This window comes from Ostrinia furnacalis, unplaced genomic scaffold, assembly GCF_004193835.3.
Source record: "Ostrinia furnacalis isolate ACB-3 unplaced genomic scaffold, ASM419383v2 OfSCF7542, whole genome shotgun sequence".
Lineage (NCBI taxonomy): Eukaryota > Metazoa > Arthropoda > Insecta > Lepidoptera > Crambidae > Ostrinia > Ostrinia furnacalis.
The window spans coordinates 66,823-86,321 of NW_021137781.1; the positions used below are offsets into that span (position 1 = coordinate 66,823).

The 19,499-nt window shown below is 43.3% G+C and overlaps 2 protein-coding genes across 2 annotated transcripts; both read right to left on the reverse strand.

Moving 5' to 3' along the window:
• Nucleotides 1-955: 955 nt before the first annotated feature.
• On the reverse strand, nt 956-18,718 carry Pex19 (peroxisomal biogenesis factor 19). Its single transcript, XM_028321504.1, has 8 exons — nt 18,549-18,718; nt 14,663-14,815; nt 13,558-13,608; nt 13,231-13,322; nt 9,344-9,469; nt 7,999-8,150; nt 3,896-4,016; nt 956-2,276 (listed from the first exon to the last, which is right to left on the reverse strand). The coding sequence occupies exons 1-8, from the start codon at nt 18,610-18,612 to the stop codon at nt 2,166-2,168; spliced, it is 870 nt and encodes a 289-aa protein (XP_028177305.1). The 5' UTR covers nt 18,613-18,718; the 3' UTR covers nt 956-2,165.
• LOC114365054 (uncharacterized) lies at nt 6,465-7,959 on the reverse strand. Its single transcript, XM_028321506.1, has 2 exons — nt 7,685-7,959; nt 6,465-6,970 (listed from the first exon to the last, which is right to left on the reverse strand). Exon 2 carries the CDS (start codon nt 6,953-6,955, stop codon nt 6,572-6,574), a length of 384 nt encoding a protein of 127 aa, XP_028177307.1. The 5' UTR covers nt 6,956-6,970; nt 7,685-7,959; the 3' UTR covers nt 6,465-6,571.
• Nucleotides 18,719-19,499: the final 781 nt, after the last annotated feature.

Genomic DNA, 19,499 nt, shown 5'->3' on the forward strand with positions numbered 1-19,499 from the left:
ACAATACAATTAATTAAAATACTATATTTAAAAAATAACAATATATTACAGTCCCGACAACATATTGTACCTATGGATTTTTTTTTAGATCTCTCTAAAATCCAATGCATTCAATTTTGAACTTTATTCCTTTACTATAAGGTCAAAAATCGATTGAGGAAATAGTTATTATCTTTCAAAACTTCTTTCTTCAATGGATATTGAATCGTATGTCTTTTGCACAAGATTCAAAATCAATTGAAAACATTTTGAAATAGCAAAACGCCGATACGTGTACAATATCTTGTCCAGCACTGTAGCCTTACACTCCAGTGTCCTCTAAAGGTATATTCACACTATAGTCCGGTCGCCGAGCACGTAGAATTTCGTCCAATGACCCCAAGCTACCCATCCTTTTCGCTCGCTCGTAATTATATTGCTGTCGCGACTGTGCGACGAGCGGCCGCAGTGAGTGTGCGAGCGCGATAGCAACATAATTACGCGTGAGCGATAGGGGTGGGTAGCTTGGGGTAATTGGATTGGACGAAATTCTACGTGCTCGACGACCGGACTATACTACGCGTTGAACACTCAGCGTCAAATAGTTCGTGACACCCAAAGTAGCCAAGAAGTTCGCAGCACGTCTTTGTTACAATGAGGGCTATCGTTTTAGCGCTCACCAGTTGGCGCCACTGTAGAGTAAGGTCCTGTCACTTGCTAGTAGCGAAGACAGTGGCACCGACTGGTGAGCGCGAAAGTGGTAGGAAGACTATCGCATTTGCACTCATCAAGATGGCGCCACTGTAGAGTAAGGTCCTGTGAATCGCCAGGGGTGCCAACTGTTAAGTATAAAAACGATAGCCCTCATTGGAATAAGGTTGTGTTGTCACTTTTTGGCCACTTTGGGTGTCACGAACTATTTGACGCCGACTGAACATCATACATTTATGACGCAGTCATACAAATTCCATACATCGCGTAGTATTTGAAATATAGTTTTGACAGCACACCAAGCTGCGCATTTTGTTGCAAAACACTTTTATTACTATGAAAATAAGTGCAATTTAGCTTGACGTGCTGTATTTTAAATAATATTTGTCACACAATATCTAATATACCGCAAAGGTAATCCACAGCACCAAATAGTTCGCGAACGGACCACGAGTGCGACAGACGATATTTGGGTGATTTACCCTAAATAAGGCATTCTCAACCTTGCTTGTATTGAGGTCCAAAAAGGACTTGATTTGCTATGACCGTTTAAGGGTTAAATCACGCTTTTGACACTTTGTGACGTTTGAAACGCGACCTCTTTCCATTTATTGTAAAATTAAATTAATTGACTAATTATGTAAACATAATTGTAAAATTCAAAAATCAGTCATCGCTCCAAAACCCACAAACTGTCAACTATTATTTTTATTGGTAGTACTGATCGAAAACAATAGGAGGCAGTGTCGGATTGCCTATAAGTAAATAAAAAACCTTTTAAAGAATCGTTTTACAAATGCCAAGCATCATGTCACAAATGGTCATTCCCGTCACAAACTGCCAAGAATCACGCTGCAAACAGCCAATGTGGTCAAGAATCATGTCAGAAGTCGCGTTGCAAACGGTCAACCACATCTCAAACAGTCAATAATTGTCTCAAAAACGGTCAACCGCGTCTCAAACGGTCAACCACCACACAAACGGTTATAAATCATCTCTCAAACGGTCAATAACGCCACAAGCGGTCAATAATCGCCTGACAAACGGTCAACCGCCTCACAAACGGTCACAAATCGCCTAAGAAACGGTCAACCACTTCTCAAACGGTCAAAAACGCCACAAGCGGTCACCAATCGCCTCTCAAACGGTTAATAGCGCCACAAGCGGTCAATAATCGCCTGACAAACGGTCAACCACCTCATAAACTGTCACAAATTACCTCAGAAACGGTCAACCACGTCTCAAACGGTCACAAATCGCGTCTCAAACGGTCAAAAACGCCACAAGCGGTCAATATAGCCTCTCAAACGGTCATAAATCACCTCAGAAACTGTCAACTACGTCTCAAACGGTCGATAATGGTCATGAATCACCTCAAAAACTGTCACAAACGGTCAATAATCGCCTCACAAACGGTCAACCACCTAACAGATCGCGTCGCAAACGGTCAATCGCGTATTTATAACTATGCGTTACTACATAACGCTGCACTGCGATGCGTCGGCCCCGGGGGGAGGGGCAAACCCTTGAGGGGGGGCGCCTATATCGCCCACTAGCTCCGCGGGAGGTTGGCCTAAGTCTTGCATCTGTAACAACATGTATAAAAAAAAGGTCACAAAAAGAAGAATTTGGTTTAGTCTCAGAATGTCCAATTTGCAAAATGTCAAGTGGTAAAGCCTGGTCCGTGAGCACGTAGAATTATGTCCAATGACCCCAAGCTACCCATCCTTATCGCTCGCGCGTAATTATATTGCTGTCGCGACTGTGCGACGCGCGCCCGCAGTGAGTGTGTGAGAGCGACAGCAACATAATTACGCGCGAGTGATAAGGATGGGTACCTTGGGGTCATTGGACAAAATTCTACGTGCTCACGGACCAGGCTTTAGTAAAATGTCAAAGTCTCAAAATGTCCAAGTCTCTAAACGCCCAAGTCGCAAAATGTCTAATTCTCAAAATGTCCAAGTTACGGAGTGCCCAAGTCTTAAAAGTTCAAAGTTTCTAATATAAGTTTTTATTTCATAATTGCTTAAGAAACATTGAACTTTTGAGACTTGGACATATCGCAACTTGGACATTTCGCAACTTGGACATTTTGAGACTGACATTTTGCAAATTGGACATTCTGAGACTAAAGGAAAGAATAGTTTTGTCATGTTCCCTCCCGCGACAAGCAGTTTCAAACGTATGCATCCCCACTTCCCACCAATATTGATATCATTTGAAAGCCCACTTCTAAACTTTATGTCAGTAAAGGTTTTTTACCCCAAAAATACTTCTTTAAAGTTATTATCGCGGGAGGTGCGATTTATTTGACGCCGAGTGTATATTAAAAGTCGTGTGGTGACGGCAGAGCAGAATACATTTGTCACCAACCCCTACTCTTCCCGCGGGTCTCGTAAGAGGCGACTTAGGGACTACACATCAAACAGAGAACGAGTAGCAGCGCTCTCTGAAAAACATCAATCTTTTAACACTAGAGTACACGCGCGGACTACTATAGTAGACCAGGGTAACATTTTACGCTATAACTTTTTGAAAACTTGCGCCAGAGAGCTGGCATTCCAGGAAAGCCTCGTTTACTAAATTTGTCAGTAAGCCAGTAAAGCTTGGGTCGCTAGAGTCTGCGCACTTTTCTAAAATTGGCCGTCAAAACTGCGGGTCTACTCAAATTACTCAAAAGCCCGAAATCACTCGACAAAAAAAATTATGAGACTTGCAACAAATGGATTTACACCGTGTACCAGGCCGTAGAAAGTCATGAGTACTATGACAGATAAAAAACTAATCATATTTTTTTCAGTAATTTTTTTTTGTTAACATTGGTCTCAGAGTGCAATTTTGGTCCAAAAAATTTACAACTTTTAAATCTGTTTATAATGTTTGATCCCAAATAGTTATATAAAGAAACTTTGATAATAAAATAACTATAATAAACACTTTTATCATTTACATAATTATTCTATTCATAAATTACTTACTACAAACTGATTTACAGTGATTTTAAATTGGCTTACCAGAGTAGGCCGCGCGTGTATTCGTGTAAAAAAGGGGCGCGTGTACTGCAGTGTTAAACTGCGATCTCCAACCCGCCTGCCAAGCGTGGGGATTATGGTAAAACCCTCCACTATAGTAGAGTAGGCTTAAAGTCCAGCAGTGGACTGTAAAGGGCTGTTGATGATGATGATGTATGTTGATGATGACATACCTTCTGCATGAGTTCTAGGACTGTTTCAAAGCGTTTTCTCTTCACGTCTTCGGGGTCGGATTCTTGCTCGGTTTCCAGTTCTGCGCATACTTTTTGCATCAACACCATCTGCTTTTCGTACCTGGAGGCAAGTGAATGAATGAATGAACGAATGATTTTGGATTTTGAGAATACGCTATTGGGCATACATTTACATGGTGACTAAACTAAAGGCTGATTGACCACTGTCACTTCTGATTAATTTCGTTGCGGGTCCAATGACAGTAACAGTTTAACTTTCCCCCGGGACAAACTTGACCTTCACTGGTTGGGTTATTGGCGGTCAAGCTGTAGATCCTGGCTACACAGGAGTTGCAGCGGTGGGAACGAGAGGTGGGAAAATAGTCCCGTTTGATCACTGTCACCCAACCTTAGTTGCTTGACCGCGGTCACCCATCCTATAGTGACCAGAATTAAGGTCGCTTGACGCGGTCACCCATCCTATAGTGACCAAACTCTACGTTGCTTAATGACGGTCACCCATCCAAGTTTAAGACACTTGCTATGACGGTCACCCATCCAACTTTAAGACACTTGCTACGCTCTTTAAGCGCGGTCACCCATCCAACTTTAAGACACTTGTTTCGCTCTTTAAGCGCGGTCACCCATCCAACTTTAGACACTTGCTACGCTCTTTAAGCGCGGTCATCCATCCAACTTTAAGACACTCGCTACGCCCTTTAGCCGCGGTCACCCATCCAACTTTTAGACACTTGCTACGCTCTTTAAGCGCGGTCACCCATCCAACTTTAAGACACTTGCTACGCTCTTTAAGCGCGGTCACCCATCCAACTTTAACACACTTGCTACGCTCTTTAAGCGCGGTCACCCATCCAACTTTAAGACACTTGCTACGCTCTTTAAGCGCGGTCACCCATCCAATTTTAAAACACTTGCTACGCCCGTTCACCCATCCAACTTTAAAACACTTACTACGCTCTTTAAGCGCGGTCACCCATCCTACTTTAAGACACTTGCTAGTACGGTCACCCATCCAATTTTAAGACACTTGCTACGCCCGGTCCCCATCCATCTTTTAGACACTTACTACGCCCGGTCACCCATCCAACTTTAAGACACTTGCTACAGTTGCTACGCTCTTTAAGCGCGGTCACCCATCCAACTTCCGCCCCTCACCAGGCTCCTCAGCCGCGGTCACCCATCCATCTTTTAGACACTTACTATGACGGTCACCCATCCAACTTTAAGACACTTGCTACGCTCTTTAAGCGCGGTCACCCATCCTACTTTAGACACTCATCAGGCTCCTCAGCCGCGGTCACCCATCCAACTTTTAGACACTTGCTACGCCCGGTCACCCATCCATCTTTTAGACACTTGCAATGACGGTCACCCATCCAACTTTAAGACACTTGCTACGGCCGGGGTCACCCATCCATCTTTTAGACACTTGCTACGCCCGGTCACCCATCCAACTATAAGACACTCATCAGGCTCCTCAGCCGCGGTCACCCATCCTACTTTAGACACTCATCAGGCTCCTCAGCCGCGGTCACCCATCCAACTTCCGCCCCTCACCAGGCTCCTCAGCCGCGGTCACCCATCCAACTTCCGACCCTCACCAGGCTCCTCAGCCGCGGTCACCCATCCAACTTCCGCCCCTCACCAGGCTCCTCAGCCGCGGTCACCCATCCAACTTTTAGACACTTGCTACGCTCTTTAAGCGCGGTCACCCATCCAACTTTAAGACACTTGCTACGCTCTTTAAGCGCGGTCACCCATCCAACTTTAAGACACTTGCTACGCTCTTTAAGCGCGGTCACCCATCCAACTTTAAGACACTTGCTACGCTCTTTAAGCGCGGTCACCCATCCAACTTCCGCCCCTCACCAGGCTCCTCAGCCGCGGTCACCCATCCATCTTTTAGACACTTACTATGACGGTCACCCATCCAACTTTAAGACACTTGCTACGCTCTTTAAGCGCGGTCACCCATCCTACTTTAGACACTCATCAGGCTCCTCAGCCGCGGTCACCCATCCAACTTTTAGACACTTGCTACGCCCGGTCACCCATCCATCTTTTAGACACTTGCAATGACGGTCACCCATCCAACTTTAAGACACTTGCTACGGCCGGGGTCACCCATCCATCTTTTAGACACTTGCTACGCCCGGTCACCCATCCAACTATAAGACACTCATCAGGCTCCTCAGCCGCGGTCACCCATCCTACTTTAGACACTCATCAGGCTCCTCAGCCGCGGTCACCCATCCAACTTCCGCCCCTCACCAGGCTCCTCAGCCGCGGTCACCCATCCAACTTCCGGCCCTCACCAGGCTCCTCAGCCGCGGTCACCCATCCAACTTCCGCCCCTCAGCAGGCTCCTCAGCCGCGGTCACCCATCCAACTTCCGCCCCTCAGCAGGCTCCTCAGCCGCGGTCACCCATCCAACTTTTAGACACTTGCTACGCCCGGTCACCCATCCATCTTTTAGACACTTGCAATGACGGTCACCCATCCAACTTTAAGACACTTGCTACGGCCGGGGTCACCCATCCATCTTTTAGACACTTGCTACGCCCGGTCACCCATCCAACTATAAGACACTCATCAGGCTCCTCAGCCGCGGTCACCCATCCTACTTTAGACACTCATCAGGCTCCTCAGCCGCGGTCACCCATCCAACTTCCGCCCCTCACCAGGCTCCTCAGCCGCGGTCACCCATCCAACTTTTAGACACTTGCTACGCTCTTTAAGCGCGGTCACCCATCCAACTTTAAGACACTTGCTACGCTCTTTAAGCGCGGTCACCCATCCAACTTTAAGACACTTGCTACGCTCTTTAAGCGCGGTCACCCATCCAACTTTAAGACACTTGCTACGCTCTTTAAGCGCGGTCACCCATCCAACTTTAAGACACTTGCTACGCTCTTTAAGCGCGGTCACCCATCCAACTTTAAGACAATTGCTACGCCCGGTCACCCATCCAACTTTTAGACACTTGCTACGCCCGGTCACCCATCCATCCTTTAGACACTTGCTATGACGGTCACCCATCCAACTTTAAGACACTTGCTACACCCTTGAAGCGCGGTCACCCATCCAACTTTTAGACACTCACCAGGCTCCTCAGCCGCGGTCACCCATCCTACTTTAGACACTCACCAGACTCCTCAGCCGCGGTCACCCATCCAACTTCCGGCCCTCATCAGGCTCCTCAGCTGAGCTCCTCACCTGTCGTACTCGCTCGCTCCGCCGTGCCCTCGTGCTCCGCGAGCCAGGCCGGGTATCTGTCCAGCTCGACGAGCGACGGGTGCAGCACTTCCTTCGACAGCAGAGACTGCATCATGCCTTGCATGTCGCGAACATGTCGTCGCATGCTTCATGCGGCACATAGAGATACTTGCTGCTGCTCGACGCGCACACCCATCCTGTAGTGACCAGACTGGAGTCGTTTGATGCGGTCACCCATCCTGTAGTGACCGGGCTGAAGGTCGCTTGACGCCCACACCCATCCTATAGTGACCAGACTCTAGGTTGCTTAATGACGGTCACCCATCCTATAAGGACCAGGCTGGAGGTCGCTTGACGCGGTCACCCATCCTGTAGTGACCGGACTGAAGGTCGCTTGACGCGGTCACCCATCCTATAGTGACCAGACTCTAGGCTGCTTAATGACGGTCACCCATCCAACTTTTAGACACTTGCTATAACGGTCACCCATCCAACTTTAAGACACTTGCTATACGCTCTTTAAGCGCGGTCACCCATCCAACTTTTAGACACTTGCTACGCTCTTTAAGCGCGGTCACCCATCCAACTTTAAGACACTTGCTACGCCCGGCCACCCATCCAACTTTAAGACACTTGATACGCCCTTTAGCCGCGGTCACCCATCCTATAGTGACCAAACTCTAGGTTGCTTAATGAGGGTCACCCATCCAATTTTAAGACACTTGCTATGCCCGGTCACCCATCCATCTTTTAGACAATTGCTATGACGGTCACCCATCCAACTTTAAGACACTTGCTACGCTCTTTAAGCGCGGTCACCCATCCAACTTCCGGCCCTCACCAGGCTCCTCAGCTGAGCTCCTCACCTGTCGTACTCGCTCGGCTCCACCGTGTCCTTGTGCTCCGCGAGCCAGGCTGGATATCTGTCCAGCAGCTCGACAAGCGACGGATGCAGCACTTCCTTCGACAGCAGAGACTGCATCATGCCTTGCATGAACGGGACGAACATGTTGCTGTCCTGGAATTGAGGGTAGTTGGTTAGAACTAAAGCCCGGTCTGCGAGCACGCAGAATTGTGTCCAATGACCCCGAGCTAACCATCCTTATCGCTCGCGCGTAATTGCTGTCGCGACTGTGCGACGGGCGGCCGCAGTGAGTGTGCGAGCGCGTCAGAAACATAATTACGCGTGAGCGATAAGGATGGGTAGCTTGGGGTCATTGGACAAAATTCTATGTGGTCACAGACCAGACTATAGCAGGTAAATACAAAGAAAATACTCAATTAAAAGCTGTAGATATAGGTGTCCCATAAAGGAGAATATAAATTACCATCATGACCATCTGTTTAGATTCGAAACGCGCAGACTGTCATGGGTCGCGCGACCTGTCATTGGCCTGTGATAACGCCGGCGATGGTGATCTGCACGCGTTGGTGTGGTTAGAGATAAGACTTTTTCATATTTTAAATAACTACTAATTTGTAAACAGCAAAAGGATATAAGCCCAATACGAGGATTTTTTTAAAATATGAAAAATAGAATCATAATATCTCTCGATGATCTTAGGAAATTGACTGTCATCCACTAGTCTCATCCATTTCACCCATAGGAGATCCACTGCTAAACATAGAACATAGGATTTCCATGTTGACCGGTTTGTAGCGGCCTGCGTCCAGCGCCCTCCTTCTAGCTTTATGATGTGACTATAGAAAGAGCTATGCTAAACAAATTAGTCACTGACATAGCCCGACGGATTAGCAAGCTGAAGTGGCAATGGGCAGGGCACATAGCACGCAGAACTGACGGCCGATGGGGCAGCAAGGTTCTGGAGTGGAGGATACGTACCGAAAAACGAAGCGTGGGACACAAGGTGGACAGACGACCTTATAAAGGTAGCTTAGCTTAGAAGGAAGACGCTCGCTGGATGCAGGCCGCTACCGACCGGCCTTTGTGGAAATCATTGGGGGAGGCCTTTGTTAAGCAGTGGACGTCCTGTGGCTGAAATGGTGATGATAGTGATGAAATATCTGATAATTTGTACACACAGCTAGAAGATATAGGCCCAAAACGGGGAAGTTTTAAACAATAATATGAAAAAATAAAATCATATATCTCTCGGTGATACTTTTTTGCATTACCCATCTTCTCCTTAAGTTTGGCACGGTCTTTATGGGACACCCTGTATAGTCTAATTTCCTATTTTAACGACTCACCTGTCCCCCTTCGCCTAGGTTGAAATTACTGAACATATTAGCTAGGTCTTGCTCAGACATCGGTGTTTGGAGATTCTCAGCGTTGGTGTTCAAGTTTTGCAGCGTTTGGGATATGGCTGCTGAAACCTGCAAATTAAATTACAATGGGGATGTTGCCTGGGTCAAAAAGCAAGAGTTTTAATTAGTCCGTCAGTTAACTTATCAAAAAATACTCTACACGTATTTTTCACTTTTTCAAACTAATGAAAATTTAAAGAGATAAAGCGCCCCAAAGTNAATTCGAAAATTCTTACCAGTCAAAACTACAACAGAGTTAATATTTTACGATGCCGAAACTAAATTTCGCTACCCCTTCTCTGAAAGTCAAATTACCAGCAAGAAGCACCAACACCAAAACCAGTCCGAATATTGCACAGATATGGATTAGGAATATTGCGAAAATGTACACCTATGTATTACTTTTCTCTATGATGTACACAAGTATAGTTCCAAAATACTGGACTGTCCTGTCGATGACATTGACAGTGGGGCGCCACCGTCAATACCGGATCGCTGGTTCCGATTTTTGCCATGTTGGAAACCATATAGTTGAACGATGGTAGCGCCCCCCTGTCATTGAGTTTGGCGGGACAGTTCAGTGTGGGTCATCTATAAATTGAAGTAAATCACAGATTACAAAGCGATAGTGTACAATCAATCTTTCTTAGCGACCTTGATAAAGTCACCCTGCCCGTGTACTGGCGCAAGTACACTATGCGGGAAATTGGCCCAGACCAGAGCCCCGATTACGGTAACTTTTAACGTCTACAATCCAGACGCGTTTCTGATTCTGCAATACGATTGGTCAAAACAGCTGACGTACGCTGTTGAACGACCAATCGTATTGCAGAATCAGAAACGCGTCTGGATTTCATTGTAGACGTTAAAAGTATAGATGACCCACGCTGAACTGTCCCACCCACAGATATCTGTGGTCCCACCAAACTCAATGACAGGGGGGCGCTACCATTGCTCAACTTATGGTTTCCAACATGGCAAAAATCTGAACCAGCGATCCGGTATTGACGGTGGCGCCCCACTGTCAATGTCATCGACAGGACAGTCCAGTATTTTGGAACTATAACCGTAATCGGGGCTCTGAGCCCCGATTGCGGTAATTATTAAATAGTTCCAAAATACTGAACTGTCCTATGCATGACATTGACAGTGGGGCGCCACCGTGAATGCCGGATCGCTGGTTCCGATTTTTGCCATGTTGGAAACATGAAGCTACAGATAAAAATGGAGGCCACACTCCGAATACCTACTTGAAGCACAAACTATGTATCACTATCTCGCTCTCTGTGGGTAGACTCTCTCTTTCTAAATAAACAAAAAATATAAATTTGCTCAAATTCAATGAAACTCAATGTAAAATCTTTATTTCTTGACATAGGTATCATTAAAAATGATAAGTGTAAATACTGGTAAAACGTTTTAGGAAGAAATTACTGTAAAAAATGTGAAAAATGTTTACAATGATCCAATGTGGGAAATCACAAAATAAACACTTACGCGTGTAATCTTCTGTCACTTCCAGGACACCACGTACTACCGCAACCACGCACTACAAAATTTTGCACCATTTCTTGTGATAAAACAATGATTATTTCCTGTAAACAATCTCAAACGAAATTAACTGCATAATAAACAAAATAGTAAACAAGGGTATTTCGCCGAAACAGTAAATTTTCTGTGTCCAGGCAGGCGAACACATGTTTTTTTATATCTATATGTATAAAACTATTTTTATGGGAAAGTTTATCAAAAGTTTTATTTGTTTTTGCTATTACAATAGCAGAAACTACAAATAATACCGTAGAAAAACTTAATCAAAAGTCGTTTTTCTAATTTCCTTGTTATGTCCATTACTGTTGTTTGCCAAAATGAAGGCACATTATAACAAACTAGCTTTCCGCCCGCGGCTTCGCCCGCGTGGAATTTTGTCTGTCACAGAAAAACTTTATCGCGCGCGTCCCTGTTTCAAAAACCGGGATAAAAACTATCCTATNGCACTAAAAAAATTTTTTTAGGCAACTAGCCTATTCTTCATTAATAGACCCGCAGAATCGCTAAAATTAAGTGACACTGGGCGGGGCACATAGCCCGTAAAGCTGATGGCCGCTGGGGCAGAAAAGTTCTCGAGTGCCGACCACGGGCGAAGACGTAGTGCAGGCCGGCCTTCCACTAGGTGGACCGACGATCTGGTAAAGGTCGCAGGTGCCTGGATGCGGGCGGCGCAGGACCGGTCTTTGTGGAAAACCTTGGGGGAGGCCTTTGTCCAGCAGTGGATGTCTTTCGGCTGAAACGAACGAACGAAGACCCTTATTAGGGTTCCGTAGCCAAATGGCAAAAAACGGAACCCTTATAGATTCGTCATGTCTGTCTGTCCGTCCGTATGTCACAGCCATTTTTTTCCGAAACTATAAGAGCTATAGGTACTGTTGAAACTTGGTAAGTAGATGTATTCTGTGAACCGCATTAAGATTTTGATGCCAAAATAAAAAAATAATAATAAATATTGGGGGCTCCCTATACTTAGAACTGAAACTCAAAATTTTTTTTTTCATCAAACACATAGCTACGTGTGGGGTATCTATGGAAAGGTCTTCAAAAATGATATCGAGGTTTCTAAAATATTTTTTTCTAAACCGAATAGTTTGCGTGACAGACGCTTCCAAAGTGGAAAAAAGTTAATCCCCCCCTCTCTAACTTCTAAAATAAGAAAATGAAAAATCTAAAAAAAAACATATGATGTATATTACTATAAAAACTACCAACGAAAATTGTTTTGAACGAGATCTAGTAAGAAGTTTTTTTTAATACCTCGTAAATCGTAAACCGCTTATAATCTTTCTTACAAATAACTTGAATTAAAAAAAAATCATAAATCAATGGTACGGAACCCTTTGTGCGTGAGTCCGACACGCACTTGGCCGGTTTTCGGATTTTTCATCAGTGTGCTTACCACGAGTTTACTTTAGGTATGCTCACTAGCGACTACGTAAAAAAATGTCTTAAAATGTATGACAGATTGTACAGCGCCTCTAGCGGCCACTTTCAACAACTAAAAGCACTCCTAACGTAAACTCATGGTAAGCACACCGGTCATTTATACAGGGTGGAAACGATAAGTGATCTCCTTCGATTATTTCTAAACTATACAAGATATCGAAAAACTGGTTACTGATCCTGAAAGTGCTTCACGAGCTCTATCTTTTAAAAAAACCGGTCAAGTGCGTGTCGGACTCACGCACAAAGGGTTCCGTACAATTGATTTGTTTTTTTTTTAATTTAAGTTATTTGTATGAAAGATTACGCGGTAATAAGCGGTTTACGATTTACGAGGTATTAAAAAAAACTACTTACTAGATCTCGTTCAAAACAATTTTCGTTGGTAGTTTTTATAGTAATGTACATCTTTTTTAGATTTTTCCACTTTGGAAGCGTCTGTCACGCAAACTATTCGGTTTAGAAAAAAAGTATTTTAGAAACCTCGATATCATTTTTGAAGACCTATCCATAGATACCCCACACGTATGTGTCTGACGAAAAAAATTTTTTTGAGTTTCAGTTCTAAGTATGGGGAGCCCCCAATATTTATTATTATTTTTTTATTTTTGCATCAAAATCTTAATGCGGTTCACAGAATACATCTACTTACCAAGTTAGTTTCAACAGTATAGCTCTTATAGTTTCGGAAAAAAATGGCTGTGACATACGGACGGACAGACGGACGGACAGACAGACAGACATGACGAATCTATAAGGGTTCCGTTTTTTGCCATTGGCCACGGAACCCTAAAAACCGTATTGCGGACTCAACCTTAGTGGGAAAACTGATTTACCTCGTCAATCTTCTCCTGTACGGCGGGATCCTGTTCCGAGGGGGCGGAGTCCCCGGCCTGCGCTGCCGGCTTTAAAACTGTCGCGGCCGCTTCTGTAGTCCAAAATTATTAATGGAAATGTTGGTTTAAAAAAACTAAGCATTATCTGTAAGCAGGTTTCATACATATATTGGTATAGTCCGGTCGCCGAACACGTAGAATTTCGTCCAATGACTCCAAGCTACCCATCCTTATCGCTTGCGCGTAATTATATTGCTGTTGCGAAAATCTACGTGCTCGGCGACCGGACTTTAGTAGTATAATCTGTAAGCAAGATTAACTACTCACCGGCCATTTTCGTGAACGTTTGTGCAATTTGGTCCTGTGTGATTTGGTCCTCTGTAACAAAAACATAAAGCTGAAATACTGTATTTGAACAAATTCTAAATTGGCTATTGGAGGAAAGTGGTGCTGCAAATTCCTGAGTTCTTCTGATTAATTTCGCTGCGGGTCCATTGACCTTTATGATGTCGTCGGTTCACCTTGTCGGTGGACGTCCGACGTTGCATTTTCCGGTACGCGGCCTCCACTCCAGAACCTTGCTGCCGCCGCTACCAACCGGGCAGCATGGAAAGCATTGGGGGAGGTCCATGCTCAGCAGTGGACATCCTATGGCTGAGATGATGATGATGGGTCCATTGACAGTTTAACTTTCCCCCGAGACAAGTTTGACCTTCACTGGTTGGGTTATTGGCGGTCAAGCTGTAGATCCTGGCTACACAGGAGTTGCAGCGGTGGGAACGAGAGGTGGGAATAGTCCCGACATAACACTAGGTTCACAGCGCCGACTCGTTGACGATGACGTTCTATCAGGTGAAGATGGAAAGCGCCTGGGTGCAATGCAATCAGGGCAAGATCTGTTGTTATGGAAATCTTTGGACGTTTTCCAAAGATCTTTCAGCTAAAATGAACCTTTTAAACATAAGTCTATGGTCGTATAAACGCCGTAGGCCGTGCGACACGGCACTTACTACAGAAATGTACTGTTGTGGCCTCTTTCAGAGGTTGACATCGAACGCCGCGTAAGTAGCGTTTAATAGGAGACCGTAGCCTCAGTGACTCTGTTAGGGAAATTTTTTGGGGAGATCTGTGTTTTGGGCGACTTTGAAGGCTTCCACAGACCAAACGCGGGTCAGAAGCAGTGCGGGTCAGTTGCAAACTGAAAGCAGCGCGGTTTCAAAGCAGTTGCAACGCGGGGGGTTGTCAAAAATTTAAATATTCGAAAACCGCTTTCAACGCGCTGCTACCGCCCTGCGTCCGGTGTGTCATGCTAATATGGCCGACATAGTAATACAACATCGCGGGCCCGCGTTCGCGCCGCTTCTGTCCCGCTCCCGCGCCGCCTCGTTTGTAAATAAATAAATAATTAAAAAGGCATACATTTGTGACTGACCTGGTACCCCGCTAAAACTGCCCAGTATAGCCGCCATATTGGTCTCAAACTGCGCCGCCGCCTCCTTTATGAACTCCTCACTCCACATGTTGACTTCTCCAGACCCTGTGGGTTTATCTGCCTCTTGTTTCTTGGTCATCTCTTGAAGGGCACCTGTGAGGAACAGAGAAAGAACATACAGAGAAAGATGAAAAAGAAAATCACGCAATTAATTAGGCTATAGCCTAAAACCCGGTCTATGAGCACGTAGAATTTTGTCCAATGACCCCAAACTACCCATCCTTATAGTTTGCGCGTAATTATATTGCTGTCGCGACTGTGCGACGGACGCCCGCAGTGAGTGTGCGAGCGCGACAGCAACATAATTACGCGCGAGCGATAAGAATGGGTGGGTAGCTTGGGATCATTGGACAAAATTCTACGTGCTCGCAGACCAGACTATAGATGCACACTACAGGCCTCATAAATCTTCGTACGTATGAACCTGACCTTCGAACCTTAACTTCGAACTCCTCCTATGTTCTTCTGATTAATTTCGATGCGGGTCCAATGACAGTTTAACATTCCCCCGGTACAAACTTGACCTTCACTGGTTGGGTTATTATTGGCGGTCAAGCCGTAGATCCTGGCTACACAGGAGTTGCAGCGGTGGGAACGAGAGGTGGGAATAGTCACGTACAGGCCTCATAAAAAAGCTCAAAGTTGCACAGCGTGCTATGGAGAGGGCTAGGCTCGGTGTTTCTTTACGAGATCGATTCAGAAATGAGGAGATCCGTAAACGAACTTAAGTCGCTGACATAGGTAGCCCTATGGATTAGCAAGCTGAAGTGGCAATGGGCAGGGCAGTACTCAAAACTGACAGCCGATGGGGCATTAATTGAATTATCAATATAATAATTACAAAATTATTATTTTTTCCCATTCTCTACAATTCTACATTCACAGCCATCATTTCATGTCACCCATATTTTTTTTAAATCTACAAGGAACGTCAAGCGAAGGTATTTCCATGTTCAATTTCTTTCAATTACCATACCATTGATATTAGTTTTTAGTATTAGAAAAGAAAATTATATGAACAATGAACACACAGTTTCGACAGCTCATAAAAAAACATCAATTAACTGGTGACTCAGTAATATTAAATCCAAACTTATCAAAACAAAAATATTCAACTGGTGACTCAGACATAATTTTAAACTTATCAAAAGAAAAATATTCCACGATTATGTGCCAAAAATAATTATCCGTCACCCTCGTTCGTTTCAGCCGAATGACGTCCACTGCTGGACAAAGGCCTCCCCCAAGGTTTTCCACAATGTACGGTCCTGCGCTGCCCGCATCCAGGCTCTCCCGCGACCTTCACCAGATCGTCGGTCCATCTAGTAGGAGGCCTGCCCACGCTACGTCTTCCAGCTCGTGGTCGCTACTCGAGAACTTTTCTGCCCCAACGGACATTGTCTCTACGTCCGTCTGTACATCGGTCACCCTAATCAGCTAAAAATAATTATTTAACCGTCCTCCGTCACCTAATCAGGTGGCGAATGGTTTAGGTAATCTAAATCCCTAATTAATCAGTAACACAAGGTCATTATCTATTAATTAAAGCCCTAATGTTGTTGCAACAAATCGATTAGAGCTGTAATGAGCACTGTTATTAAAAAAGAAGTCGGCCGATAGTTGGGCCCGATTCTAAGAGTAGGCGCACACCGTTGATTTTTCGTCGACCGATAGTTTAGTCGGGCAGTTGATCAGTATGGGCATGTATGGGAGTGCGCACACTACGCCGATTCGATTTGGCCGATTCTTCATACAAATTAAAATCGGACACAACTATCGACCAACTAAAAATCAACGGTGTGCGCCTACTCTAATTTGTACGAAGGATCGCGCGATCCAATGTGCGCACTTTCATACATCTCCATACTGATTAACAGCCCGACTCAACTATCGGCCAATTAAAAGTCGGTGGTCTGCTCCTAGGCTTAGAAACATCTTTTTTTTTCTTTTATTCCATCATTATGCGATCAGTCAGATTATGAACAAATTTGTTCTGCGATGAAAGCAGAATCCCTTACTGGGACTCCATGGTTAATTCTGGCTGTCTATGTCCAGAATGTGACGTCGTTTCAGTCGACGCATAGCTTCAGGGATTGTGAGTTCCACAGCAAGGTGGTTGGGGTGGTTAGTCAGCCTCTTTTTGTATTTTTGACTAATTGTAGAAACATCTAGAGTAGAATGATACATATTTCTATTGGGAATTGAACCAAGGACTTCAAGCTGTGACAATTAGTTTAATGCTCTGACAATGTCATACGCAAAGGACGTATGCATAATTGATATGTAATTAGAATGAGAAGTGTCACCCATTATATTTGTCTTTTGTATGATAAGAATATAGGTTTAGCATTTAACTCAGTCAGTACCTGGGGTATGGTAGCGGCACGGGAGGGGTGACATTGACATATTATGACGTGACAAAGCATACAAATCTGAAGCACATTTGAAGTCTTGCTGACATTTCACGTCCCAAAAAAAAGTCTTAAAATTATTTTACTCAGAATACAACCAAACCGATACAATAAGTTACACAAAAAATGTTTGTTAAATGTGATTGAAACTTCAACCATTGGTGTTGTAGAGTAAATAGAGGTTATTTAACTGTGTATTTAGCACTGACAATCATTTTGTTGACAGAATGATGTCAGCGATTAAACAAACTACATCATCACCAGAATTTAAATTCTATTAGACGTTTGATAGACAATAGCATGTCAAAATAAACACTGGTATCTAAAGCTAGGTTGCACCATCTTACTTTAACTTTATAAAGCGTCAAAAGTTTGTCAAACTCCATACAAAAAGCACCAATTATTATGGTTATTAATATTGTCAACTCGCGCACAATGGCCTAATCAAATACCGCACTTAGCCTCAAAGTGCGGTATTCGATTGCCCTGCAAAACTAACATAGTCAAAATGCAACTCAGGCTTAGGGTGGATTCGACCAAACAAGAGTAAATATTAATCTCAGAATAAATTGTCAATTTGAACATATTTCCCACGTCAATGTGTCAGTTATACCAGGAGTCATTCTCGGATCAAAGGTTGGTCGATTCGGGCCTTAGTTTTAATAGATGTTATTTTGCATTAACCTTTAAATTGAAAGTGTCATAAAAGTACTATATTTTCAGCAAATACGCTTTTGTATGTCCCAGTATTAACCCTACAACTGCTTCGGGACAATAAATGGGCCAGTGCTGAGAAGAAGCAGCGCAAGAAACTCAGTCACCATTGTCAGTGTCTTGCTCAAGGGTTTACAATAGAATCTGTGTAGTCAAATATTATGCTCATAATTGCTTCCTTTTAATGGAAGTTCATAATGATTATGAAGATAAAAACTAGACATTATGGGGCCTGTAGGGCACGGTAATTATAAGAAACGACTATTTTTACCAAAGAACTGTCAATATGATGTCAATTACCCAAGCTCTGCTCAATTTGTGGTTAGCTAATTAATTAGTGTGACAATTTCTTACTACAATTATTAAAACTAGCTATAACTTTGCCAAAAAAGAGCAGAACTTGTTACCAGTGTTAGTCAGGCAGAACACGGCCCATTAACCAATAAATAAAAACGAAATCTGACACTTTGATTAAGATTTATTACTAGAATCATGCCAAAGAGAGCTGTTGATAAAGACATTCTAAAAACTACATTCCTATACTTTAAATCTACATTTTTATAGTAGAAACTACAGAATAGAACTAAAATTTAATGCAATTTAGATCTCTATAAAACAATGAGGGACAAGTTTACCAAAGTAAGTAACGCAAAGGTTAGAAAAATTGTGTAACAATCATGATAATTAAAAAATCGACTTACTGTCCAACAAATCGTCCAATTCAGGATCAACGTCCTTTTTCGGTGTTTCCTTGTTGTCAGACATTTTATTGGCACTAAATTTCAAAGTAAAACTTTATAGAATTTTAAAAATAGCAAAGATTTCTTCCTTGACGAAAAATGTCTGTTTGACAGTTGTACGAGTGATGAGGTCAGTGAGGAATTCATGAATGAAAGATAGTGCTGTCACGCTAACTTACATTTTAATCGATATACTGTTCAATTATTTATGAGCGATCGATATTTATTAATAAAAGAACGATACATAATATCAATAAAATGTCCTATATCATAAATTGATCAATATGATCACTCAAAAACTTAAAAAAAAAACATTGTAAATTCTTTACGATGCGTCATCTTTTTTACTTTTAATGCCATTTTGATTAATAAATCTTTATTAATCAAAGCTAATTGTTATGTCACTTCACTTCACACTAAACTTTCTTCTGTTAAAAAAAAATGTTTTTTTTGAAAATCGATATTTCAATGATAATCGATAATATGTAATAGTAGTGTAAATTGAAAATGAAATAGAAAAACATTGTACATCACTAAAGTGCATTCTTTAGATTCATTCATTCATTTTCGGGATTGATTGAATGATCACGTGAATGAAGAAGAGTGCAATGATCATGAAGCTACAGATAAAAATGGAGGCCACACTCCGAATACCTACTTGAAGCACAAACTAAGTATCACTATCTCGCTCTCTGTGGGCAGACTCGCTCTTTCTAAATAAACAAAAAATATAAAATTGCTCAAATTCAATGAAGGGCTGATTTTTCAATAGTCAGATATCTTTTAACTGAAGAATAAGCTTGTCATTTTGACATATTTCCCATACTGAAACTGTCAATGTGCCAAACTTATTCCTTTATTAAAAGTTATCCGACGATTGAAAAATCGGCCCGAAACCAATGTAAAATCTTT

What these genes read in the sequence shown, in the direction of transcription:
- LOC114365054 (XM_028321506.1), bottom strand. Translation starts at nt 6,955, where the DNA reads ATGGGTGACCGTCATAGCAAGTGTCTAAAGGATGGATGGGTGACCGGG.
- Pex19 (XM_028321504.1), bottom strand. Translation starts at nt 18,612, where the DNA reads ATGTCTGACAACAAGGAAACACCGAAAAAGGACGTTGATCCTGAATTG. An exon ending in ATTGGACGATTTGTTGGACA is followed by an intron (nt 14,816 to 18,548) that starts GTAAGTCGATTT and finishes TGTTCCTCACAG; the next exon opens with GTGCCCTTCAAGAGATGACC. An exon ending in GAGCCGAGCGAGTACGACAG is followed by an intron (nt 4,017 to 7,998) that starts GTGAGGAGCTCA and finishes ACTTGCCTCCAG; the next exon opens with GTACGAAAAGCAGATGGTGT.